This window comes from Carassius carassius, chromosome 4 (genome assembly GCF_963082965.1).
Source record: "Carassius carassius chromosome 4, fCarCar2.1, whole genome shotgun sequence".
In the NCBI taxonomy this organism is placed as follows: domain Eukaryota; kingdom Metazoa; phylum Chordata; class Actinopteri; order Cypriniformes; family Cyprinidae; genus Carassius; species Carassius carassius.
Genome location: NC_081758.1, coordinates 35,876,845 through 35,899,726, shown reverse-complemented (window position 1 = coordinate 35,899,726; position 22,882 = coordinate 35,876,845). Strand labels below are relative to the sequence as shown.

Here is a 22,882-nt window from a genome sequence, read left to right as displayed (position 1 = left end):
CTTGGTTTGTTCTAGTAAATGTAAAAATGAACATTAAGATTAACCGGTATACCGGTAGAACGTGTTCATTTACGTTAATGTTAACAAACCTTATTGTAAAGTGTTGCCAAATTTTTTAATAACATTGTATATTCTTTTGATTATTAGATCCGGTCTGTAATAGAGTATTGGTCGCAAACTGTTTAATAAGGTGGTTTGGACAAAATCAATCTTGGCAAAGTAATGTAATTGATGCCTGTGAGCATCATCCTTTTGTTGTTTGTCAAGCTAGTTGGAGTTACACTACTACGATCCGCGCTCAGTCCCTTGAGACTATCTGTAGTGACTCAAGTTTCCCTCTGGGCCACTGAGAGGGAGAGTCGCCTAAAGTGAACACTAACAGATACAGCCTTGTACTGAATTATTTAAACTCTGTAGTGTTGTATTCACAGACTCACTCACTGCTACAATGGATTGTTTGTGCTAAGTGTACATCCGAAAGCCTAGAATTGATCTTTGACATTCACCTCAGTTTGACCTTCCAGGAGGAAGTGATTATATATTATGAAGAAACCGCTGAACTTGAACCTACATGATTGACAGTCGACCTTGAGCAAGTTGGTTCGTTCTGACAAAGTAAAAAGGATTTAGTGACTCATTAATCATCATTCATTTTTATTTCTGTAGTCAAATGCATTGTTTTAGTTTGTGACACTTTTTGACTTGTTTCTATTGTAAGTCGCTTTAGATAAAAGTGCCTGATACATGCATAAATATAAATGTAGTTTAGAACTAATATGTAGTTTATGTCTCCAATGTGATTGTAATTATTTTTCCTTACAGCCATTTAGAAACATTTGGGCATCAATTCAACTGAATCTGTTATTGAATTTTACCTGTTATTTTAGTATGATTTATATTTTTATGAATGCTTTCACTATAAACTTGAAGTATTTTCCAGTGTCTATATGTTAACATCAATGCTCATGATGTTCTTTTCTCCATAATACAGATCACAAGATGATCATTGTTGTGTCAGATTAGCAGCAGACAGGCCTCATTATTATTGCACATGCTGACAGCCCCCGATGATGTCACTGTTGTTCTGTTGCCATGGCACTGAGAGCGAAATGTATTCACGGAAGGTGCTGAGATCTGGTTTTGCATATTTTTTGGTCTCTCTGGCGTCCTGTACTGCTGGAATCAGTATTCATCCAGACATCCCCAGGCAGACGCTGATGTTGAGCCAGCATGGCTGTCATCAGGCTAGTTTCTCACTCCCCCTGCAAGGCCAATTCATTCCCAATCTCCTCAGCATGTGACAGGTGCAACTGTGTTATTGATTTGGGCAGTCGGTTTTAATGTGCTCCGGGATGCGCAACGCTTATTGTCTTCCCCCCTTGGTGTGCGTGTCTATTAAAATGCTGCCAGGAAAATGTTCTGAAATATTAGACAGTTCCCCCCCTCTCCTCCCATTCCTATTTCAGCTGAAATATATAAGCCCGTCGGCAGGCCAAAACCGAAGCCACAGGGTCCAGAGTGAGACTTGCTGTGAATAAATCACACGCACACACATGCGGACGTGCCGCAGCGTACATGAGGGAGTCTGTAAATAAAGCACGCTCACCAAATGTGAAGAAAGCTGTTTAAATGTCAAAACCATCTTTAGGGGAGATGACAGGAGAAGCTGTAATGTCCAATGTAAACATAACACAACATTTTATTGCATCACTCACTGTGTCCATCTCAAATGTTTTTCTTCTCTGCCGCTGTCTGTTGTGTTTATCGCAGTATTTAATTTCTGTCTGTGTCACTGCTCTATTTACTGTTTTCACAGTCTCTCTACAGGTATGTCATATTCACAGATTTAACCTTTGTGCACTTTAGCTTTAGTTGCAACAAGGGTACTTTCATATATAATATTGGTGTGCTAAAACTCATGTATGCCATTAACACAGTACTGCAGGGTACTTAAAAAAAGAACCACACACACAATGCTACTTTAATTTAATATTGTGGTAATTCAATATGATGGTATTGTTGTATGGTGGTACTTTTTTAAAATACTATTCGGTATTTTTAATTTATAGCCTATATCCAAAGCTGTTGTACATTTGAAATATATTTTATATCAAATATAAATGTTGTTAATCAAGTAAGTATATATGTTGGCTGTGGGTGTGTAAAATAAAATAAAATAATTATAAAATATTATTCTACACACATGCAAATACACTGTGCACTAATAATAGTGATATTATATAGTATCTCTTATTTATGTAGCGTATATTAGTGTTCTATAATATTAGTGTTTGTGTGTGTGTATATATATATATATATATATATAATTTTTTATGTATGAATTTCTATACATTTATTTTTTTTAATGTATGTATTTATTTTATATATATTATTAATGTTCTTAGCATATATGTTTGTGCATTTGTATATACTGTACGTACGTGTGCATGTGTTTATATAATTATATAAACTTAATTAAAGGTTATATCCAAAACTGGATATTTAATGAAATATCCAGAGCACCATGGTACAGCAAAGGTTGTGTGGCTTTCTTACTCCAGATATTGTTTTGTTTCTCAGAATTATGTTTGCAGTCTATTCTGAATGAATTTGCTCCGGGTCTTCCTGTTTGTCTCTTGTTGCTCTCTGCTCAAGTCTACCTTTGTCTGTTCTTGCCCTCTTTTGGGTTCAGTTGGGCCTGTTTTTGCCACACAGGATGTAGGTGTGTCCAAGTCCTGTGCTTTCAAAGTGCATACATATTCACACCCACATACTTACATGCACAAATGCAAATAATCTTATATCTTGCAGCCTAGCAGACATTACATTCAGGGTTGAATGTTAGCCACAAATGCTGTTATGTTAAATACAGTCAAACACAGCTTTTGTTACCTACTAGAGCATAGAAATGTAACCACTTGTTTGAATCACTGACAGATCTGTTTGCTTTGAACTGTTTGATATCCACATCGCCACTGTTATTGTGCTAATGCCTTGAACCTGCAGTGGATGACTTGTGACAAGTAGAGCTGAGCAATTAGGATTTGTTCAGCCAGTGCTGCAAATGTCGATGAATGGATCCCTCTAATCCACAGCATAGTCTCACACAAATGTACATGAAACATCAATACACACAAAGTCACGCTGTAGAACTGTGCTGAATGAATGCAGGCTTTTGAATTTAAGACCGCTCTGAGAGTCTTCCTGTCCCTGGCTGCAGTTTTTGTCTAATCTTTATTTTCATGCTTGCTAAAGGAAAGTGTGCGGTGAAACCCTGTGTAGGAGGTTGTATGGTTAAGCGTAGCCTCTGCATACACAAAGGCTTTAATTGAGCCAGAAGAAATCTGCTTGTGAGTTTGCTGGTTTGAGCAGGACTCGTCGTTATTAGTAGAAACTGAGAAACATTTGTATGTTCTCTTGGGGGTTTTATTGTTTATAACATATGTAAAGGAGATAATAATGGACATGAACATTTGAAGACAGAGATGTTCTTTACCTCTTCTCTATCATCCCCGTCTTTTATTTATTTAGATAAATTTGAGACCGATTTGATTTTTTTTTTTTTTTTTGGTAACACTTTACAATAAGGCCTCATTAATTAATGCATTGCATTAACAATGGGCAATACATCTGGTATTTATTAGTCTTTAACATTAGTTAATAAAAATTCTAATTTCCATTATCCAGGTCCACTGAATAATATTATCAAATGCAACTTTTGATTTTAATAATGTATTATTAAGTATTGACTTTATTTTAACTAAGATTATCGATTTTTATAAGTAGTTTTAAATCATGTGAAGTTTACTCAACTAATGCTAACAAATGGAACCTTATTGTAAAATATTTATTATTTTATCATGAGTTTTTTTGTGAGGATGACAGATTTTCACTCACAGATTTTGCATTGGATTCAAGTTGGTCACAAACATTCGTCATGATGACCAGCAGAAATCTGCTTGATTTGAAAGTGACTTGTTTCTTGCATGGAGACATGGGAAATATTTGCTCACTAAATTACACCTATATTTTGCTAATGTGTGCATACCTTTCATCTTTTCGATATTCTTGTACTTTTAAGTACGTGGGTATCAAGCGGACATCTGTTTTGTATGTTTGCCCTACTTAACAGTATAACACACTGATTGAACCGTACTTCTATCACCCACAGCCCTGAATTAGATTGCAATGGGTAGTTGACCAGATAGTGGAAAAGTCTTGGAGACTTGTTCAACTGTAGGCTGTACACTCGTGAATATCTTTCATTAATGAATGTAAACAAACAGTTATATTTTAAGTGAAGACATAGAAGTTTGAATGGAATTTTTAATTCTCAGGAGAAAAAAAGCTAACTTCAGATCCCCATTAAGAAAACAAAAGTGAATGGTTGTGACCAGTCTTTTAAGTGCTAATGGACTGTAATTGCTAATTTGCATATGCATAATTGCAGTCCATTTATGCTAAGAGACCCGAAATGTCCTCCACCACTCGTTCAAATGAAATGCTAGAAGCGCAAGAGAGTGCAATAATGGCCTGGCATGAAAAATTTATGGAGGAATACAGTACCCCAGTGCCTGCTAAGTGTTGTTGAGGGAGTTTTGTAACATGTAGAGAGGGAGACAGTTTATCCTAATTAGATTTTTTTTTTTTTTTTTAATGTTTAAAAAGTTTGTACTGGTGACCATTTTCTGTGCTCCGTTGTCTCTTGTAAATTAGTTGAAGTCCTTCATAAATCCTCTTCCAAGCCTCTTAATAAATGCCAACTTCTGTCATGAAACTCTAGATGGCACAGGCTGATGGGTACTTAATACAAAGTGATGATATTCACAGCGTTAAATTACTTGACCCAAGCTGATTGGTTCATGTTGCATATTAGCCAAAGAGCTTGCAGCTTTACATTTAAATGGCTAATTGGCATTCACAAAAGCAGTTTGCAGTGAGCTTTCAGACTTCCTCTGAAACCCTCCATCTTCCCCAGCTCCACCTGTACAGATTTTCTACAGTATGTGTTGTTAAACATTCTATTTGTGCATCAGCAGTATGTCTTAAATACTCACAGCACTGTATCGACATATGTATTGACAGTAGCAAGTTCCTGTACTTGCTATGCAGCAGCAGCAGCAATAATCTACAACAACAGCAATAACCAACAGCTGCACCAATTCAGCAGCATAGCAGATCTTCTCAAGACTAAATACATTAACATTGTCATATCCAAGAATTAGAAATTAGGTGTGAAACCATCTGGAACCCTTTAGTCTCCAGTTCTACCATTTTCCAGAACTGCAACCTACCTGGAGTCAAGGTGTCAGGTTCTCAGGGACTTAGGTTAGGTAAAGAATCCCAAAACATGCTTAAAGCTGCAGTGTTGTGAAATACATGAAGAATGATTTTTATAGGCCTTTATAGACAGTTAGGTTGAAAGTGACTCTTGGACCAGCACCACATCCTCTTGTACTACTCCTTCAAGGATTTATCTTCAGGAATTTTGGGAGATATTTTTTAGTCCATCTCCTGTCCTGAAAAGTCTGTTTTTTCAAGATGGACTAAAAATGACCTTCCAAAATTCACTGACAGATTAATAAAGATAAATTAGTGTTAATAGCTATATTATTGATTGCTCAGTATTCTTTATTTCGGTAAATGGTTAAACGGTCAATATGAGTATCCCTAGTCTGAGGACCAGCGGGTTGTCAGGTAGCTTTCATATATTTTTTTCCCAAAGTAATTTGCCAGCATCTCGTCCATATGCGAATATTTCCCCATCTATTATCATTCATTGAGCTGCTCCTCTACCCTCACCTGAAAACCAATGGAAAAGTTGGATTTTATGGTGTCTCACTTTTGAACAGTGGCAGCCTCTTTCAAACGTATCACTTTATCCCCTTCATCACCTCCATTTTTGTTGAAAGGTGTCAACGAAAGTACGGAATAAAAGAAGAGCCGTAAAAATCATACCTGAACCGATAATGAGGTCGGAGGATGAATGAATAATTCTCTCATATCTTTTTCTTCTCACTATCTCCTTACAGTGTGACAGCGAGAGTGACATCGATGACAAGGTAAGACTTCTTTTTGTGAGTGTTTGTGTGTGCGGGTCTGTTTACCTAACCCACCGTGGAGTGAGTAAGAGTGATTCTGGAGTTGATAGTATGAAAGCCTGTCACCTGTCTGCATGCGTGTTTGTGTACGTGTGTAGATGACAGAAAATGGCTGCCAGTCTTGTGATTGTTGTTTATTTGCATATTACAAGGATACAAAAGAAAACGCAGTGCTATCGAGAGAAAGTACACTTATTTCAGAAGTGTTTTAAGCTTTCTGTGAGGTGTCATTGTGATTGGCGTGTACTTTGAAGTTGTTTGAACTTGACTTGATGTTTGTGCTAGTTAATTCTAGGCAGGAAGTACTATTGTGAACTTCACTTAAAGAGGCGAGCGCCTTCTAAATGTGAAGAAAATGTGTCTTTCATCAGCTAAAGTAACTGTAATTCTTATTTTTTTATTCGCATTAGTGTAGTATTTTATTAGCATTTCCCATGTTTTCCTTGTCTTGATTTTAAAAGATGTATTTTTTAACCTTCTAACAACTAGCATATTATGCAGACGTAATGCGAGGCTAGTTGCAGAATCATTGATTTAACCAGTTAGAAATTAACTACCAGGTACAATATATATAATTTGTATAACAGTTTTAAAATGTTGTCTCTGCTTTATTATTTGATTTGTTATCTTGACAGTGGATGTTAAATGGCAGAACTGGTCTTTTCTGAATTTGCAGGTTTATGTTATGAACAGGCTATTAATGTGTTAGATTTGCATATTCTTTGCAAAATAAACAACAGCTACATCTGTATAGTCGTGGATAGATAGGCCTCAGATTATACCATTTTGTCTCATTTGTTATTCAAATTCTCTCTGGTCATGAATGCTTTTGAGATTTGGTTAGCGGTTCGTAGGCTGCCAGATCTTTTCCGATGGAACGTTTTTCCCCGGCACCTTTAGCGCTTGTTTATCTTTTAATATTGATAACCCTAATATGTCTGTCACCCATATAAACAGCATGTAGCTACAGTGGAAGTGTAACACGTGTTAATTCCCCTGCAGTTAAGCAATTACTCCCTGCTAAATGAATGTGATAGCATAACTAATCTCCTGTAAGCCAAGCTCCCAGTTCAGTGGAAAACGTCTCCGGCGCACTATATAAATAATACATTGATAGCGAGCAGCAATTTGCATTAACCGCAGCTCACGCTAGTCAATAGGCTTTTATCTCTCTCCTCATTGAGGCAGATGGTAAGAGAAAAACTCTTTAGATTTGACACGATGACGAGAGGGACTTTTAGAGGCTGCTATTCTTTTAACACTAGTAGGCTTCAGAGAAAAGAGTAATGGGGTATTCCACACTTATTTGAGGACCCTTTGCTGCCCTTGTTGCTCTGGGGGTCGTTCTCTCAGTCAGCTTGCGTTCTTGAAATTCTAGATGATGATGATGTGGATGTATTTTGTTGGTCACAAGTTTTCTGCGTGTTTGTTTATGTTCCAGGCGTTCAAACCGATCTCAACAGATCTAGGGCAAAGAAAGTAGAAGTCAAATAAGCTTTTGTGGCATGCAGTTGGAGCCAAGTTTCAAATTACATTTCAAACATTTATTTAAAAAATATATTTATTTAAACCGAAAGCGGCCATTTTATTTTAAAATTGCAATGATTTTCACAATATTTAAGTATTTTTCATCATATAAATGCACCCTTACTAAGCATAAGAGACTATTGTTTTTAGTGGAACTTGCTGTCTCTAACTGATTTCAAGTCAGTTTTTGGTTTGGTTAAAATTGAGCTGAAGAGTACTTGTCCTAGATGGATATAAAACGGCAATTCAGCCCATATTAAATGCAGAAACAGAATTTTTTGTGCATCAGTGAGAACATGTGGAAGCAATTGCATCTCTCAGAGTTTGTGTTCCTTCGGAAAAATGCATCAGGTTGGGATTTCTTGTCTCTTCTTTTGGAGATAATAGTTGTAGATGAGAGCTAGCTGGAGGCCATTGAGAAAAATGAGCCATGGTTGTTGTGGTGTTTGTGTCCAGGTGCGCAGGTGAACTCCTCATAGGTGTTTTTCTATAACCTTATCCATTTTAAACAGCGAGCGTAAACAAGATAACATGTTTACCACGTCAAAAATCACTCTTAACATAATTTATTTGCATAAAGAAAAGAATAAACACTGTTATTTGTAATTATATACATTTAAATCTAATCAAAAGCATGAATCTTTCCCTCCTATTGAGTAGTAACAGGTGTCTTCCCTTAAACAATAGCTCCTTTGAACTGTTACAGGAAGAAAGGGAGCATCCTCTCTCTTGGCGTTTTTATACATTACTACATTATAAAACAGCCCGCAGGTGCACTGGAGGAGCCTAATCAGTTGGGCTGATTTGAATAAAATTGCTTCATGTGTAGATCGAGTCCACTTATTAACAAAGGCATCACGACTTGTTCAAAGAAAACAGCTCATGCGGTGTATGACAGATTATACCACCTGAGGGTTGAGAGCCATCCCTGAAATTACATACACAGCTGTGACCAAAAGTCTTGGAACTAGCTGGAGATAGTTGATGCATTTTATATTTTGTATTGCATGGTTTGATTGTTCAGCTTTTTTTGGAACATTTCTTTCCTCTTCTGAACTGTCTGAAAGCTGGTTTTGTGTGTTTCCAACATAAATTATTTCCTTTAAAAGTTTCTGTAAAGAAAGATTGAACATTGATAAAGAACACATCTGATGTGGTTCAACTCTGGATTCATTTTTTGTGCATCAGTATTTCTCAAGATTTTTAACAGACTTCTAGCATGTATTAGTATTACTATAGTGTTTAAACCCTCTGGAGTCTGTGAACGAGCCAGTGTTATAGATCAACTAGGGATGTTCGCATGCTATTTTACTTCACAGTCCAGCAGATTCGTCACATGCAAACTATGAAGCTGCAAAGAAAACACACTTGGTACAATCTTAATGTTCTTAATAAATTTTAATACAACTACACTGTGCAGTTTCCTGAATATCTTTGTTAATGTATTTGACACATATTTAGTGTCATTTTAACAGGATGGTAACAAGGTTCACACCACGCCCATGTTATCTTGAGATGTCCACTTTAATAGTAAATGACAATTACACTTAAACATATGTTGTTGTACTCTATCATAGGGGGAAATGTCAGTAGTACACAAGCGGTGTTTATTTATTTTTTATTTTAATCAAAAGTTTTAAGTTCTACATTTAAATGAACATAAATTTTTGTGTTAATGTTCAATGTGTGGGTGTATTCAGCTCCTATGTTTAGTTTTTTTTTCTTCTTCTTTTTAAATAAACCAGTAAAATAGCAAATTAATTTAACAGCCAGTGTTCACCATGCTTTTTCATTGTAAGCAACATAGCCTACCAAGTACCAGTTGTGTGCACAAGATTGACTGACTCCATTGTGCAGTCAGTTTTTTTCTCTCTCTCTACACCTCGGTGGATTTCTACAGGTTTCAACAGCTGCATTGAAAAAATACATAGTCTTGGGTGATAGACGGTTGATTGGAGTCTGTAACAACACACAGGCATGCAAATATCTGATAGAAGAGTACTCTAACTTTACATTTAGAAACATACTCAATTGGAGACAAGGAACATGTTCACATTTTTCATTTAATTCTTTTGTTTTTGCATTCTGGGACTGGTTGAAAAATAATTTATTACAAAACGAATGTTTCCACGCTTACAGGCTTCTTGAAATTAACAGAAGTATGCAATAAGAAAAGCATTAAATAAACAAAATAAAACTCTTTACATACATGCAGGACAACAGTATGTTCCAGATGTCTTTCTACACAGTCCCATAAGTACCATTTTACATGGTCCATAAGAGCATTAAAAAAGCTACAAAATGCCAAAGAGAACAACTACCCCAGCTTTCTCAATGTATGCTTTTCTCACCCATTGGTCAGATTCAGTTTTGCATGTATTCTGCTCTCACTGGAGTAATGGCCATATGCGATAACAGGAATATATTACATTTGACAAATATTTTGAAATTGAATACAGTTTTATTCTTCTTCTTCTTATTATTATTATTATCATTATTGTAATATTCAACAATATCATTCTTTTTACTGTATTTTTTATAAAATATATGGAGCCTTGGAGAGCATGAGAAACGACTTTAATAAATAAATAAATCAAACCTTTGAATGATTGTTTCACACAATGCATTTGTTATGAATCAAATGGTTCTGGTTCAAACAAATGATTAAAAGAAGCAAAACAAAAAAACACATAGATTGTGAGTCAAAAAAGCATATATGAATCTGGATCGGCACTGGAATCAAAACATGATCCATTCAATCCGGTTGTTGCATTGTCACAGATTTCCACAGTTGCATGACTCAGGGACAGAGCTGTCAGGTATAATTCTATCTCACCTGACAGGTGAACACTGAAAACTGTCTTTTTTGTTGGGCAGCTAAAAGAGACTTCGGTTATTTCATTCCTCTTGTATATCTGTCTGTTATACATCATTGTGACAGCATGTCACATAACCCACCCAGCCATTTCAGCCACTTCAGGTAAACACGGACATTTTCCATTTTAACTGAAGGGCTTTATAGCTGACAAGCAATGGCTGTCTTTATTGACCTTCTCCCTCTCTCAATTCAGGCTATTTGTCCTGTCAAATATCATGTTTTATTCAGTATTACACACCCGTTTTTATTAACTCAATTACCCATACAGTCTTACGTTCAAATGTCATGCCAGCATGCTTTTGGATGTTATATTTTTCCAGTACATCAAGCTGCTTTATTTCAGATTAAGCATGTAATTTCTAAAGTGATGAGCCCTGTGATCTAATCTATAATAATACTACAGTACAATTTGCAATAGTTGGATTGCTGTTTACTTAACACTCTCAAATGTAGCATGCTAACATACAGTCCAGACCAAAAGTTTGGACACACCTTCTCATTCAAAGAGTTTTCTTTATTTTCATGACTATAAAAAATTGTAGAGTCACACTGAAGGCATCAAGGGCTATTTGAGCAAGAAGGAGAGTGATGGGGTGCTGCGCCAGATGACCTGGCCTCCACAGTCACCGGACCTGAACCCAATCGAGATGGTTTAGGGATGAGCTGGACCGCAGATAGAAGGCAAAAGGGCCAACAAGTGCTAAGCATCTCTCGGGGAACTCCTTCAAGACTGTTGGAAGACCATTTCAGGTGACTACCTCTTGAAGCTCGTCAAGAGAATGCCAAGAGTGTGCAAAGCAGTAATCAAAGCAAAAGGTGGCTACTTTGAAGAACCTAGAATATGACATATTTTCAGTTTTTTCACACTTTCTACAACTTTCACACTGAATCTACAATTTTCATAGTCATGAAAATAAAGAAAACTCCTGTATGTAGCACAACTTATACATTAGAAAACTACTGTATGTAGCACAACTTATACATTAGCAAAAAAAGCTAACCTACTTTACATTATACAACTTAACCTTAGAGTTGCTGTCTTATAGAGTTCTAGATTAAGTTGTATCATGTATTGCAACATGCTTTTTGCTAATGTGTGAGTTGTGTTGCTAACATTTAGCATGCTAAGCAACAGTTAAACTATTATAATTTATACTGTAAGTATTATATTTTTAAGTATTATATTTTTAGGTGCTTTTATATTCCTTCAAACGTGTCAACTTCACAACAAATATTGGGACAGTATACAGATACTGTATAGCCTATACACCACCAAAACATCTCCCAGTATCTGTTTGTGTTCTAAAGGCCTGAATTCCATAAAGAAAACTGGAAGTTGACACATTTGAAGGAATACATAAGCACCTAAAAAAAACAATACTACAGTATAAATATAGAGTATAGGTAGACATTATCAGTATCTTTGCAGCTCTGCCTGTCTCGCTACAGTCTTTCTCCTTGACAAATTGCTTATGTGCCCCCTTTTTTTTAGCAAGTTTCCTCCTTTGCTCTTCTCCGCATCATTTTGACGATGTAAGGGAACTAATGATCTGTAATATACCTTCTACTCCAAGACCCTTCTTAGCTTTCTTTTCTGTCCTCCTTTTCTCATATTCAGTCATAAACAGGCCACCCACAGGCTTGCTGACAGGCCTCTAATAGTTTTTTTATGGAGGTGAAGATGGAGCAGCTTAATGTTTCGACACAAGCAATCATCGCTCCTCATCTCTTTAATGAAATTAGATTAAGTGCACCTGGGGAAAGGCTGAGGAGAGGGAGGCCGAACGCCGGTTAGGACGCTAGCTTTCATTTAAAACCAATTTGCCTGCAATATTCCGCCATCAGCCTGGGATTCAGCATGCAGTCGGAACGGAGGGTGAATGAGATCACACTGGCACAGACGGGTTTAATTCTCTTCCCTGCTGGCGGCGTGAAATTATAACTGACACATTCGACACACATTTTAATATGGAGATGCCATTTTTCTTCTGTCCAGCATGGCTTTCATTCTCTATCTTCTCTAGGTTTCTTCACCTCACATCTTTCCCTCTCTCTCTGTTTTTCTTACACTCTTTCTCTTTTTTTTCTTAATGGCACCATAATGTTAGCTCTCTCAGAACCGCTAAAGCATGGAAGCGGTTTTCTTTCGTATTTAATTATATTATGACTGTTTCCAATGTTTGCTTCTTTGATTTGAGAGAATGTATTTCCTTTGAATATAAGGAGTTACATCTGGTCCATGTTTTCCTTGCTGTTTTGCAGTACTGCTTATGCACAGCTTCAGGACGGAAGCAGAGATCTTACTAAATGTGGAATTTGAAGGTGTTTCTCATTGATCTTGTTTAGCCTTTTTTTTTTGCATATGCAATGCATGCAATTACTTTGACATGAAAATAGAAACATTTAAGGCTTGGAGCAGTTCACTCAAAAACTGAATGACTGTCATTAAGCTTCATGTCCTTTCAAACGCTTCCATCCTTCCAATACAAATGGAGATTTTTATAGCATGTAAGAAAGCATAGTGAGATTTTTCATACAATGAAAACAAGACATATCCAGGGGCTGTAAAGCACCAAAAAACACTTCTTAATATTATCATAAAACCTGTGAAGTGCACTATATTACAAGCCGTATGATAGCTATTCATGAGCAGGCTGAAAATTTAAGTTATTGACGTGGAATATTCACATTCAAAAGCTCACAAATCTCATTTGTGTTTGTGTACAATCGAAGCATGCCATCTTTAAATGCATTGCAGAAGGTATGGTGTTAGTGATGCCATACATAATTGGTTTTTGCTGTTTTGCTGAAGTGAAATAAACTTTTTTGGCCTATTCCTTACATATTGGTATTGTATGACTTCAGACTTAAAATATAACACATGAGCCATATAGCCAACTTTTGTGCTTTCTATATGGTGTGTGTGTGTGTTTGTCATATCTGCAGTTTAAAATCTGTGGTCACTAAGAATTTTTTGTAATAGAGCTAGGCAAACAGTCTTCAAATTTCTCCTTGTGTGTTCCATGGAAAAAGTAGCAGCATACAGGTTTAAAACAGTTTGAAAGTGAGTGAATAATTACTGAATGTTTAACTGCATTCATGTTTTTGACTCAACTATGAAAGAGTAATATGTCCTGTACGGCTTGACGCCAATCTCATTAAAGCATCACCGTTGAAATTTTGTTTCCACAAATACACATCATAGATGACTGGCAAGGACACATTCACTTTGACATACACCTGTGAAACAGTGCTTATTATATTGTCTGTTTATTCTGGCATTGAGGAGAAGTTGAGAGAGGCCAACCATAATCACAGTGTGAATTATTGCTGGAGTGGGATGGGTGTTCAAAGTATTGTCTGAAAAGAGAATTAGTTAGAGTCAATTATGAACTGTCTGTGGATGAGTGTGTTTAGGGTGTTTTCATACACGGTGCGATTGCTAGTTCTGAACCCAATTCAATTATATCCATCTGAAACCTTCTCGACTAAGACTTCTTTCGGAGCAGACTGCAATTCACTAGTACATACTCAAATTCAGAAAGCCATGTTCAGACCAAATAAACTGAACTCTAACATCAGGCAGAATAGTAAGCAGTGCTAGTGCAATGGTTTCTGGGACACTTGGTTTCTGTTACTGTGGTTTTCTGTCCTAATTCTAGGTGTCTGTTTTCCTTTTTTGAACAAAACTGTGGATCAATGTCAGGTGTTTCCCGCAATCTGAGCATGTTAATGTGTGCTTTTAAAGGTGGATTGTCGTGGCAATCTACCCAGTGCCTTTGCTAGGAACAGTGTGTGAATAACAAGCCAAACCCTATAAACATTTTTCCACATCAGCAATAAATCTAAAATTGAGTCCATATTGGATGCAGATGTTGTCTGCTGAGAAAATATTTGGTGCATATGTTTGTGTGCACATGTGTCAGACTGAAGTATTTCTGACCGTGCATAAACATGATGCTTAAGTGCCTCTTATTCAATAAACATTGGCGGACGTTAACTACTCGCAGCTTGTTGCCAGTGCTTTGTGATTCCAACTGGAGCTTGAAAACCAAGATTTGTCCCAGCCAGGGCTTGTCTGGAGAAGTTTTACATGAGCTGAGGTTTCACTTCTCTTCCAAGAAATGACACAGACAATCAGAGGCAACTCGCAGAAGGGCTCTCTGTGACTATTAGCCCATGTCATTGATTGTAATGCACCCCTTGAGAGATAATTTGGTACTTTCTATGGAAAGTATCAAAGAGTCTATGGAAAGTATCAAAGAGTTTCATAGATATTTCAATTAAATGTAGAGTCCTGTGCAGCTTGTGAAATGTTACTTTATGGTCTTGACAAGGGGTGCTTGTATGCTCTGATGAAAACATACGATAGATATGTTATTTTTTATATTATGCATAATCTATAGATTTATGGTGAATTCCAGTGCACTCTTAAGTCCCCAGTGTCTACAATTTCAAAACCCAGAATGTGCAGGTATGTTGATGATGTACGCAGAAAGAGGAAACACTCCAGAGAGCGAGCGTTCAGAGATGACGACCAAAACACACAAGCCTGACTGCTATCAATTATAATTTGGATACAGCAATTGAGTCCCTCGTGAAAATAATAGGGCCCGCTTTGATCCGTTCCACTGAGAGGAAAAGGTTGCGGGCCTTGAAAGATTACAGGAAAACATTATTATTATATAAAGGAGGCCCACATAAAACTTTATAGAGGCTTTTGAGGCACAGGGGGTAAAGGGAACAAGTCCTAACGATGCTAGTCACTAGCGCTCATTCGCTATATTTTCCTTTTTTAACAGCTTTTAATGGCATAGTTATAGTCTGGGCTGTTTTATAACTTAGGGCAGCTCATGTCTCACTGTGCTTTTATTATACTTCAGAGGAGCGCTAACATACTGCAACTTCATTCGTGTAATTTACTTTCATATGCTAACTAGCATGCGTGTTTTAGCGCACTTATGCTCAGCGCTAACTCTTATGAGTTCTGACAGGGTTGTTCTGGAGCGAAATCAGCGGCAGACTGGCATTAACCCCACCTCCCTGCTGGCAGCACAGATAGGTTAGATGGGGCCTTGATTAAATTAATTTGACTTCATTAACACAAACCTGCTACAGTCAGAGCACCCGCGGTGTTGCTGTAGAGGGGCATTGGGAGGCGCCTGGCAGAGGATCGTAGGAAAGCTAACACATGGCCTTGACAGCCGGAATATGCAAGCCCATGGACGGAGGGATGGCTGCCAAATGAGTGTCATGTAGCTTCAGTTCTTCAGTAGCTTTAGGGGAGCTCCATCAATGCCCACCCTCAACCCTGATGCCCCATAAGGCTAAGTTGTATCCAGTGCTAGCTCTATCGGTTTGTACCTACTGGCAGAAAAATGCCCTGTCATAGCAATAGGCTTCTTTTTTTTTTTTTTGTAAACTGTATTTTTTTATATTTTAGTTTTTCTAGTAGTGTGAAATAGACATTTTACATACTAGAGAAAGCTCTATGGATAGGAACATGCAAGTCCCTATATACAAAATTAGGCTACTCTATGAAGCACTAGCGCTGTTGGCTTGCACCTACTGGCATAAAAATACCCTGTCATTGCAATAGGTCTTTTTTGTTGTTGTTGCAGTATTATTATTAGTAATATTATTATTTATTTATTTTTATTGCTCATTTTTACACACTAGAGAAACCTCTGATGAATAGCAGCATGTAAGACATACTCTACAAATTCTTCTCACTAGTAAGCTCATTTTGTTTTTTAGTTATTTTTCTAAATGGGTCAAACTGCTATTCATATCGCACACATTGTATTCTCACATAGCAGGTAAATTCTATTTTTGTCTTTTTTGTGTCAACTGCTGTTATAGCAGATAAATAATTTGCCTAAATAACTACACATTTGATTTAAATGCGCAGAAATTTAATCATTACCTTGAGTACTATAGTTAGTTACCGCCAGACCATTTCAAGAGCAAACATTGGCAGTGTATTGGCCTGGCACTCGCCTCTATCTACAGTACATGTGCAAAATGCGTTTTGAGGGTGTTGAAAGAAGCATGCTTCAAATTGGTTTCCAGTAAAGAACATTCAAACAAAAACATTCTTTGACATTAATATCTTAAAAATCTGAACAGATGGCTTCGGTGTGTCTTTTGTTTGACACTCTCATTGTTTTGCTGTATTTGTTAAGGCTATTGACAAACAACATTTTGTTAATGCTTCGACTTATGGCAGAAGTGTGCAAATTCAGAAGTGGAAAAAAAAAAAGTTGTGAATGTCTTTCATCACAGTATTACAAATATGTTTTAAATAGTACTTGCTTTTTGAGAAGCAAACACACTGACACCTTGCCGTTTCTTAAGCATCAGTTCACCATATTAGAATGATTTCTGAAGGATCATGTGACACTGAAGACTGAAGTAAGGGCTGCTTAAAATAGAAACCGTAATAATAAATCACAATATTACTGGTATTTTTGGTGAAATTAATGCAGCCTTGGTGAGAATAACAGCACTCTTTTTAAAACATTAAAAAAACTGGAGTAAAAAAGAAAAAAGACAATGATATTTACATACATTTGTGATTAATTTGCTGGTATTGTGTAAAACTGATTCTTGGCATGTGTTTTAGTCATTTTACTGTCAGTGTTATGAGTACTTATTTTGGATTGTGTAACTGCAGTTTGAGGCCTTACTGTCAAAAGGCGACATATAAATGAGTGCAGTTCTGCCAAATGTGGATCCAGGGGCCCCGGGTTTGGAACGGTGTGACTGAATCGCAGAACACGTAATTAAAGAACATGGTTATGGCCCACAGAAGCAGAGAAGAGGAGGCCGCCATTCTGCACTGACCTGTACTCGTGTGGGAGTGCGGGGATAAATAAATAACTTTGTAAATAAATAAATAATGGAAGCGGTAACTCCAGCTTGGCCTGCGGTAGCCAGAAGGCGGTAAGTTTTCTCCGTCTGGTGTAGACATGAGAGCTCTTTGATCAGGAGAGCATCTGAAGCTTCACTCCACATCTGCACACGGGGAACGAGCCACACACTGCCAAGAAACGTTTTAATGACGGCAGGATTAGAGAATGAAAGGCAGCTCCAGATGGTGGACGGTGCAGAGCTGCGTCCACGGTGGGGTTTTTTAACTGCATTTTTATTGATAAAATATGGGGTGAAAAATTGCGCAGGGATTATTAGGCGTCCCGCTGCACTGCTGCTCAGCTGGCCAAGCTGTTCGTTATGGCCTCTGTCCAAACACGCTTCCATAAATTTTTAGCAGCTCCTTTAAATCTACGAGATCCTGGCTTGTTAAGCCCAACCCACACTCCTGTCCACCTCCCTCCAGTCTCCTTCTTTCCTTCCCTCAGGCCTTGAATCCTCAATCCTAGCGTCCAACTCTTTTTTTCTTTTTTTTTTCTCTCGGCTTTTCACTTGGGCTTTTCGAATGTCTTGGATGAAAGCTGTTGCTGTCTTGGTTTTGCAGAAGAGCAGGAGGATGGAGCAGGGGAGGTTTTTTTGGGGAGAGTTTTTCAGGCTTGTTATGATGAAATGCCAAGCAGCGATGTTTAGCTTCTCAACAACTTAATTCCTGCATGATTTCATTAGTTGCAGGCCTTTCCTGAAGTGAAGCGTGGAACTAGGGTGATTAATCTGATACATGCGGCACTCTGTCTAAGCTATTGGCAGGAATGATCAGAGACTAAAATAGACACATGGCTTGGACAGAGGGAGTGTAGAGAGAGAGAGCGTTTGCATTTTCACTAGGTGTGAATGTCCTCTTTGTTAAGAATTAGATGTAAGAATTAAATTTTACAGTCTATAAACAACAGGGTGGCTCTACAATTTTAGTTATGTGGCTCTTGAGTTAATACTAAATTAAGACACAGACAGACACACACACACGTACAGTATATACATGTATATATGTGTGTGTGACTCTGGACCACAAAACCAGTCTTAAGTCACTGGGGTATATTTTTAGCAATAGCCAATAAAACATAGTATGGGTCAAAATTATCGATTTTTCTTTTATGCCAAAAATCATTATGATATTAAGTAAAGATCATGTTCCATGAAGATATTTTGTAAATTTCCTAACGTAAATATATCAAAACCTAATTTTTAATTAGTAATATGCATTGCTAAGAGCTTCATTTGGGCAAATTTAAAGGCAATTTTCTCAGTATTTAGATTTTTTTTGCACCCTTAGATTCCAGATTTTCAAATAGTTGTATCTCGGCCAAATATTGAAAAATTTACACTTAAGACTTGTTTTGTGGTCAAGGGTCACACACACACGTGTGTATGCAATTCAACACCAGTAAAACATTGCTGGATTGCATTTTCCAGTTATTATTTATAACAAATTAGTAATACTTGCATAGTTCACCTATAGGGTCGATGTAGTGTGTTTATAAATCTCATTAAAAATCTACTTTGCCCAGAAGTATTGTCAACCCTGGCTACTGCTGAACATTGATATTTATTCTGTCATATCCCTTAAACCAGCTCAGCCAGATCATCATCAATAAGTGCTGTTATGGCTGACAGGGCATTGAATAATGGCCATCATTTTGTCTCTTTACTCCTCAGAATCAATCCCCTTTTCTGTTTTCTGCTGACAGTTTAATGGACTAATTTGAAACTGTGAGAAGGGATTGAGTTATTAGATGTGTTATAATTTGAGAGTGACGGGCCTTGATGCCTCTACCACAGATGCCTCTTTTTGTTGTGCACTTCTTCTATTTTTAGCCCTCCTTTTTTTATGCTAAGGATAGAAATGAGGGAATGTTAAAAGATTTTGATGTTTAAAGCCCACCAGGCCTGGAATTCCCCAATCAGTTCCTCCCTCCTGTTTTCTCCTCCATATTCCCTTCATGTGAAGCCCGAAGGGGCACTGTTTCGTTCCCAGAGCAGATAGTGTCTGAAGCCCAGGACACATAAACACCTCTGGGAGTTATTTATCAGGTTTGAGTGTGTTCGTGTTTTAGCGAGCAAGGGAAGAAAATGAGTGAATGAACCTGAGATGAAGCTCAGAGTGCACTCAGAAGTAATGCAGTACTTGATGACTCGTTGGATCTGTGCACTTTTAGGAAGTGCAGGTAAAGAGCAGGAAGAGCATTAACACCACAGCCTCAGGAGGAACAAAAAAGATAAATGCACGGCAGTTTTTCACCACAGGACACCGAGTGAATTGTGTCACAAAAAAGCACTCACATGATGAAATCGTACATGATGAGGTGAAATGAGCGCATTCACTCGACCATTTGTGTGAGTTTGGAATAAAATATGTACTTTATCGTGTCAGCAACAAGTAATAACAATCTAATGGACCATAATGGATTCCAAAAACGGACAACAACTATTTTTGATGGCATCAAATTCTGACATCTCAAATTGACTCAAGATTAAAGTTTGTTTACAGAACTCAAAGTCGAGTTTTGAGGCTTTTAGTTAATGTTTGACAGTTTTGAGGCTATCTATACTCATATATTATACCTATATACCAGTGTGGTCTGTTCCTGGGCCTGCAGGATGCATTATGAACATTCAAGCTTCTGTGTTTAACGTATTTGATGTGCACTTTAGTAACAAATCATTAGAAAGTGATTTATTTACCATTTACTGCCAGACTATCGGAGACATCGTTGTCAACATGCTGCTTTGGGTTGCATTTAGAGTCGGACTTGTCTGACAAACAGGCATTCTGGCATTCACTAGCTTCATGCCTTCTAATCTAAAATACAAGAAGTGTATATCAAAAGTCCCATATTCATATATGTATCATTCATGTAGAAATTATATTTAGAGAGATTGTTCTGGTTGACTAGTAGTTGTTTATTTTAAGCATTAGTCGACTAATCGCACGTTTATTAATAAACCATTTAATTCAATGCCTATGAGCCTTTAACAAAGCACTAATTCATAATCTCCACAGTAGTGGATGCACCTGCATTCAAGTTTCATATGGATAAATCATTTTGTGATATTATTAGAGCACTTTTTATGAAGGAATAGTTAGGGTTGAAAAGGACATATAAGACATAACAGCTGCACAGTCCATGTTATTGCATTTAAAATCACCATTTAGTGTGTTCTCACTGGTCCATCAGGTTTAAATGTCTTTTAAATCTTTTTCCAGTTCAGGGACCCATAACATTACAGTGAACAACTGCAATTCAGACAAATTGTTTCATAAGGTCACTTCCTCTCCACTGCGCGCATCCACAGCAAGCCTCCATTGTCTGAATGTACAATCGTGTATGTGTTTTACAGTGAGAGAGAGAGAGTGAGCAATATTCTCATTATTTTTCTCCACCGACCTGGTTATTACCCCGGCTGTAAATATTAGATGTTCCTGGAACAGTGTCTCTCCTTGTTAAGCGTGACACCCACATCATGCCTCGGGGTTAATAGTAAGAACATAGAGCGCTTTCATGTAAAATGCTTTGTTGGAGTCTGGCAGGCAGGGGGATCCTGAGCTGGTGTCCTTTTTGAAAACCGTAACGGCTGGTGTATCTGAAGTTTGTGCCCCATTGTCAGGACGGTCAACTCAATGATCTGTCATGTACTTGGCACTTTTTTAGAAGGACTGGATTTTTGATTCATGCATGTATAAATCCAGCACTCTCCTTAAAGCTGAATGTTTCATTTGTGTCACTAGCAGCACCAAATTAAATTGCAGCAATAACTCTTTCTCTGCCATTGACAAGATTTTCCATCACTTATTACACAATGCTTCCCCACCATGTATGGACTTAAATCAGGTTAGACCTATGCTTTACAGCCTCGCTTTATTTCCTGTCAATAATTAAATATGGTGCTACCCAGACTAAGTTCTCTTGACAAGTTATTCTGGCAATCTGTGTTTTCACTGTTGTATGGTAGGGGGTGCTATTACAGATCTTCTGAAGTAGTACAGAATCTGTGGATCCAAAAACAAGTGAAGAAGATCTGTGTAAACCAGGGCTGTGACCAACACACACAATCTCTTACGCAGTTATTTATTTTAAATAAACAATAATTTTGTAACCGCTAAAAAAGTATGGATCTGTATAGCATGAATGTATATTTGTTACTCTAAGAATATTTTTACCAAAAGTGACCATAAAAAATGGCATTATTTGGAGAAGCCAAATGTAGTCAGGTTGATTCCGTAATGTTTTTTTTTTTTATGTAGTAAAACCATTTTACTTCACTATTACTATATGAAGTATTTTCAAGTTATCTAACAAAACCATTTTTTCAGTGTTATAAAAATGCCCAGGTGCATCCTTTCATATGCTGAAGAATATGTTCTGAGCCTTTGAATACTCACTATTCAGAAGAACAGAAAGACCTTTGTAATCATTAGTTTTACATTTACGAATTCTAGCCACTCTTTTCAGAGGGTGAGAAAGAAAGACTTTAAGCCTTTTATCTGTGGCATAATGTTCTGTCACAAGAGCATTTTAACTTTGAAATAAAGTATGCTGGAATCACAATCCCTGACAAGTGTTTTACAGTGCTACGACATTTGGGGGTAATTGGCCAATTTTGCAAGGTTCTTGCCACAAACCAATTATAAAAATCGTTATGTGGCTATTTTTGTAAGGACTTCTGGAGGGGGGAAACAGTGCTTTTAAGCCAGGTGCTGTTATTGATCATAAAGCAGGACTTACAGTATTGTGTTGTATTAGATGTACAGGTAGAGTATTTAAATAAAAAAATACCTCATAATGAATGTGCTATAATGGCACAGCAAGTGCTAACATAATGCCATTCATTGTGTGCTATACCAAACATATTGCCGTTTATCCAGGGCACCATCTCAGATTCTCTGAGATACGTTCAGTCTGGCTGTGGGCCACTGGTATTGATGTATATCTGGAACAACAGACAGCTTTCAGTGGGTCAACGTATAAGCCTCTGGGCCCTCAGGGTATTATAGTCTCATGAGAAGCTCTGGACTATGTAGATAAAGAACATATCTTATTCTGAATTCATTCTGTGGCCTTTTATGAAATAAGAAGTTGGATATTGAGATATTTGCCTGATGGTACTATTTTCCACTAGCAAGCACATGTTTTCATTTCATATTTCCCATCAATATGATTACAACTGCCACTGTTCTCTGTACTGGTTTCTGAAAACATAGCATAGCAAATGTAGCATAGCATTTAACATTTGTTTTTGTTTTTTGTTTCTTTTGTTTTAGTTTTTTTTTTTTTTTGGACAGTCATTGCATCAGAAACATGTAAAGATGTACAATAATACTACTTATACAACGGGGCAACTGAATGCTTGAATCTGATTGGCTGACGAACGTTCTGAGGTGTGTAATTATTTTCTGGGAAACGCACGGCGAACGTAGTTCCAGGCAGCTCTCTTGACCGCATTACAA

At 37.3% G+C, this 22,882-nt stretch overlaps 1 protein-coding gene across 11 annotated transcripts in view; it reads left to right on the top strand.

Annotated features, from left to right (window-relative positions):
• The window catches only part of fbrsl1 (fibrosin-like 1), a 283,256-nt gene that overhangs the window by 173,980 nt on the left and 86,394 nt on the right, over positions 1-22,882 (top strand). For 10 of the 11 annotated variants that reach the window (XM_059548650.1, XM_059548648.1, XM_059548652.1 and 7 more), the window contains one exon: positions 6,033-6,062. The exons of the other annotated variant lie outside the window; for it this stretch is intronic. In XM_059548650.1, coding sequence (XP_059404633.1) covers positions 6,033-6,062 — 30 coding nt within the window. The remainder of the gene's footprint in view (positions 1-6,032; positions 6,063-22,882) is intronic. 11 annotated transcript variants of the gene reach the window in all.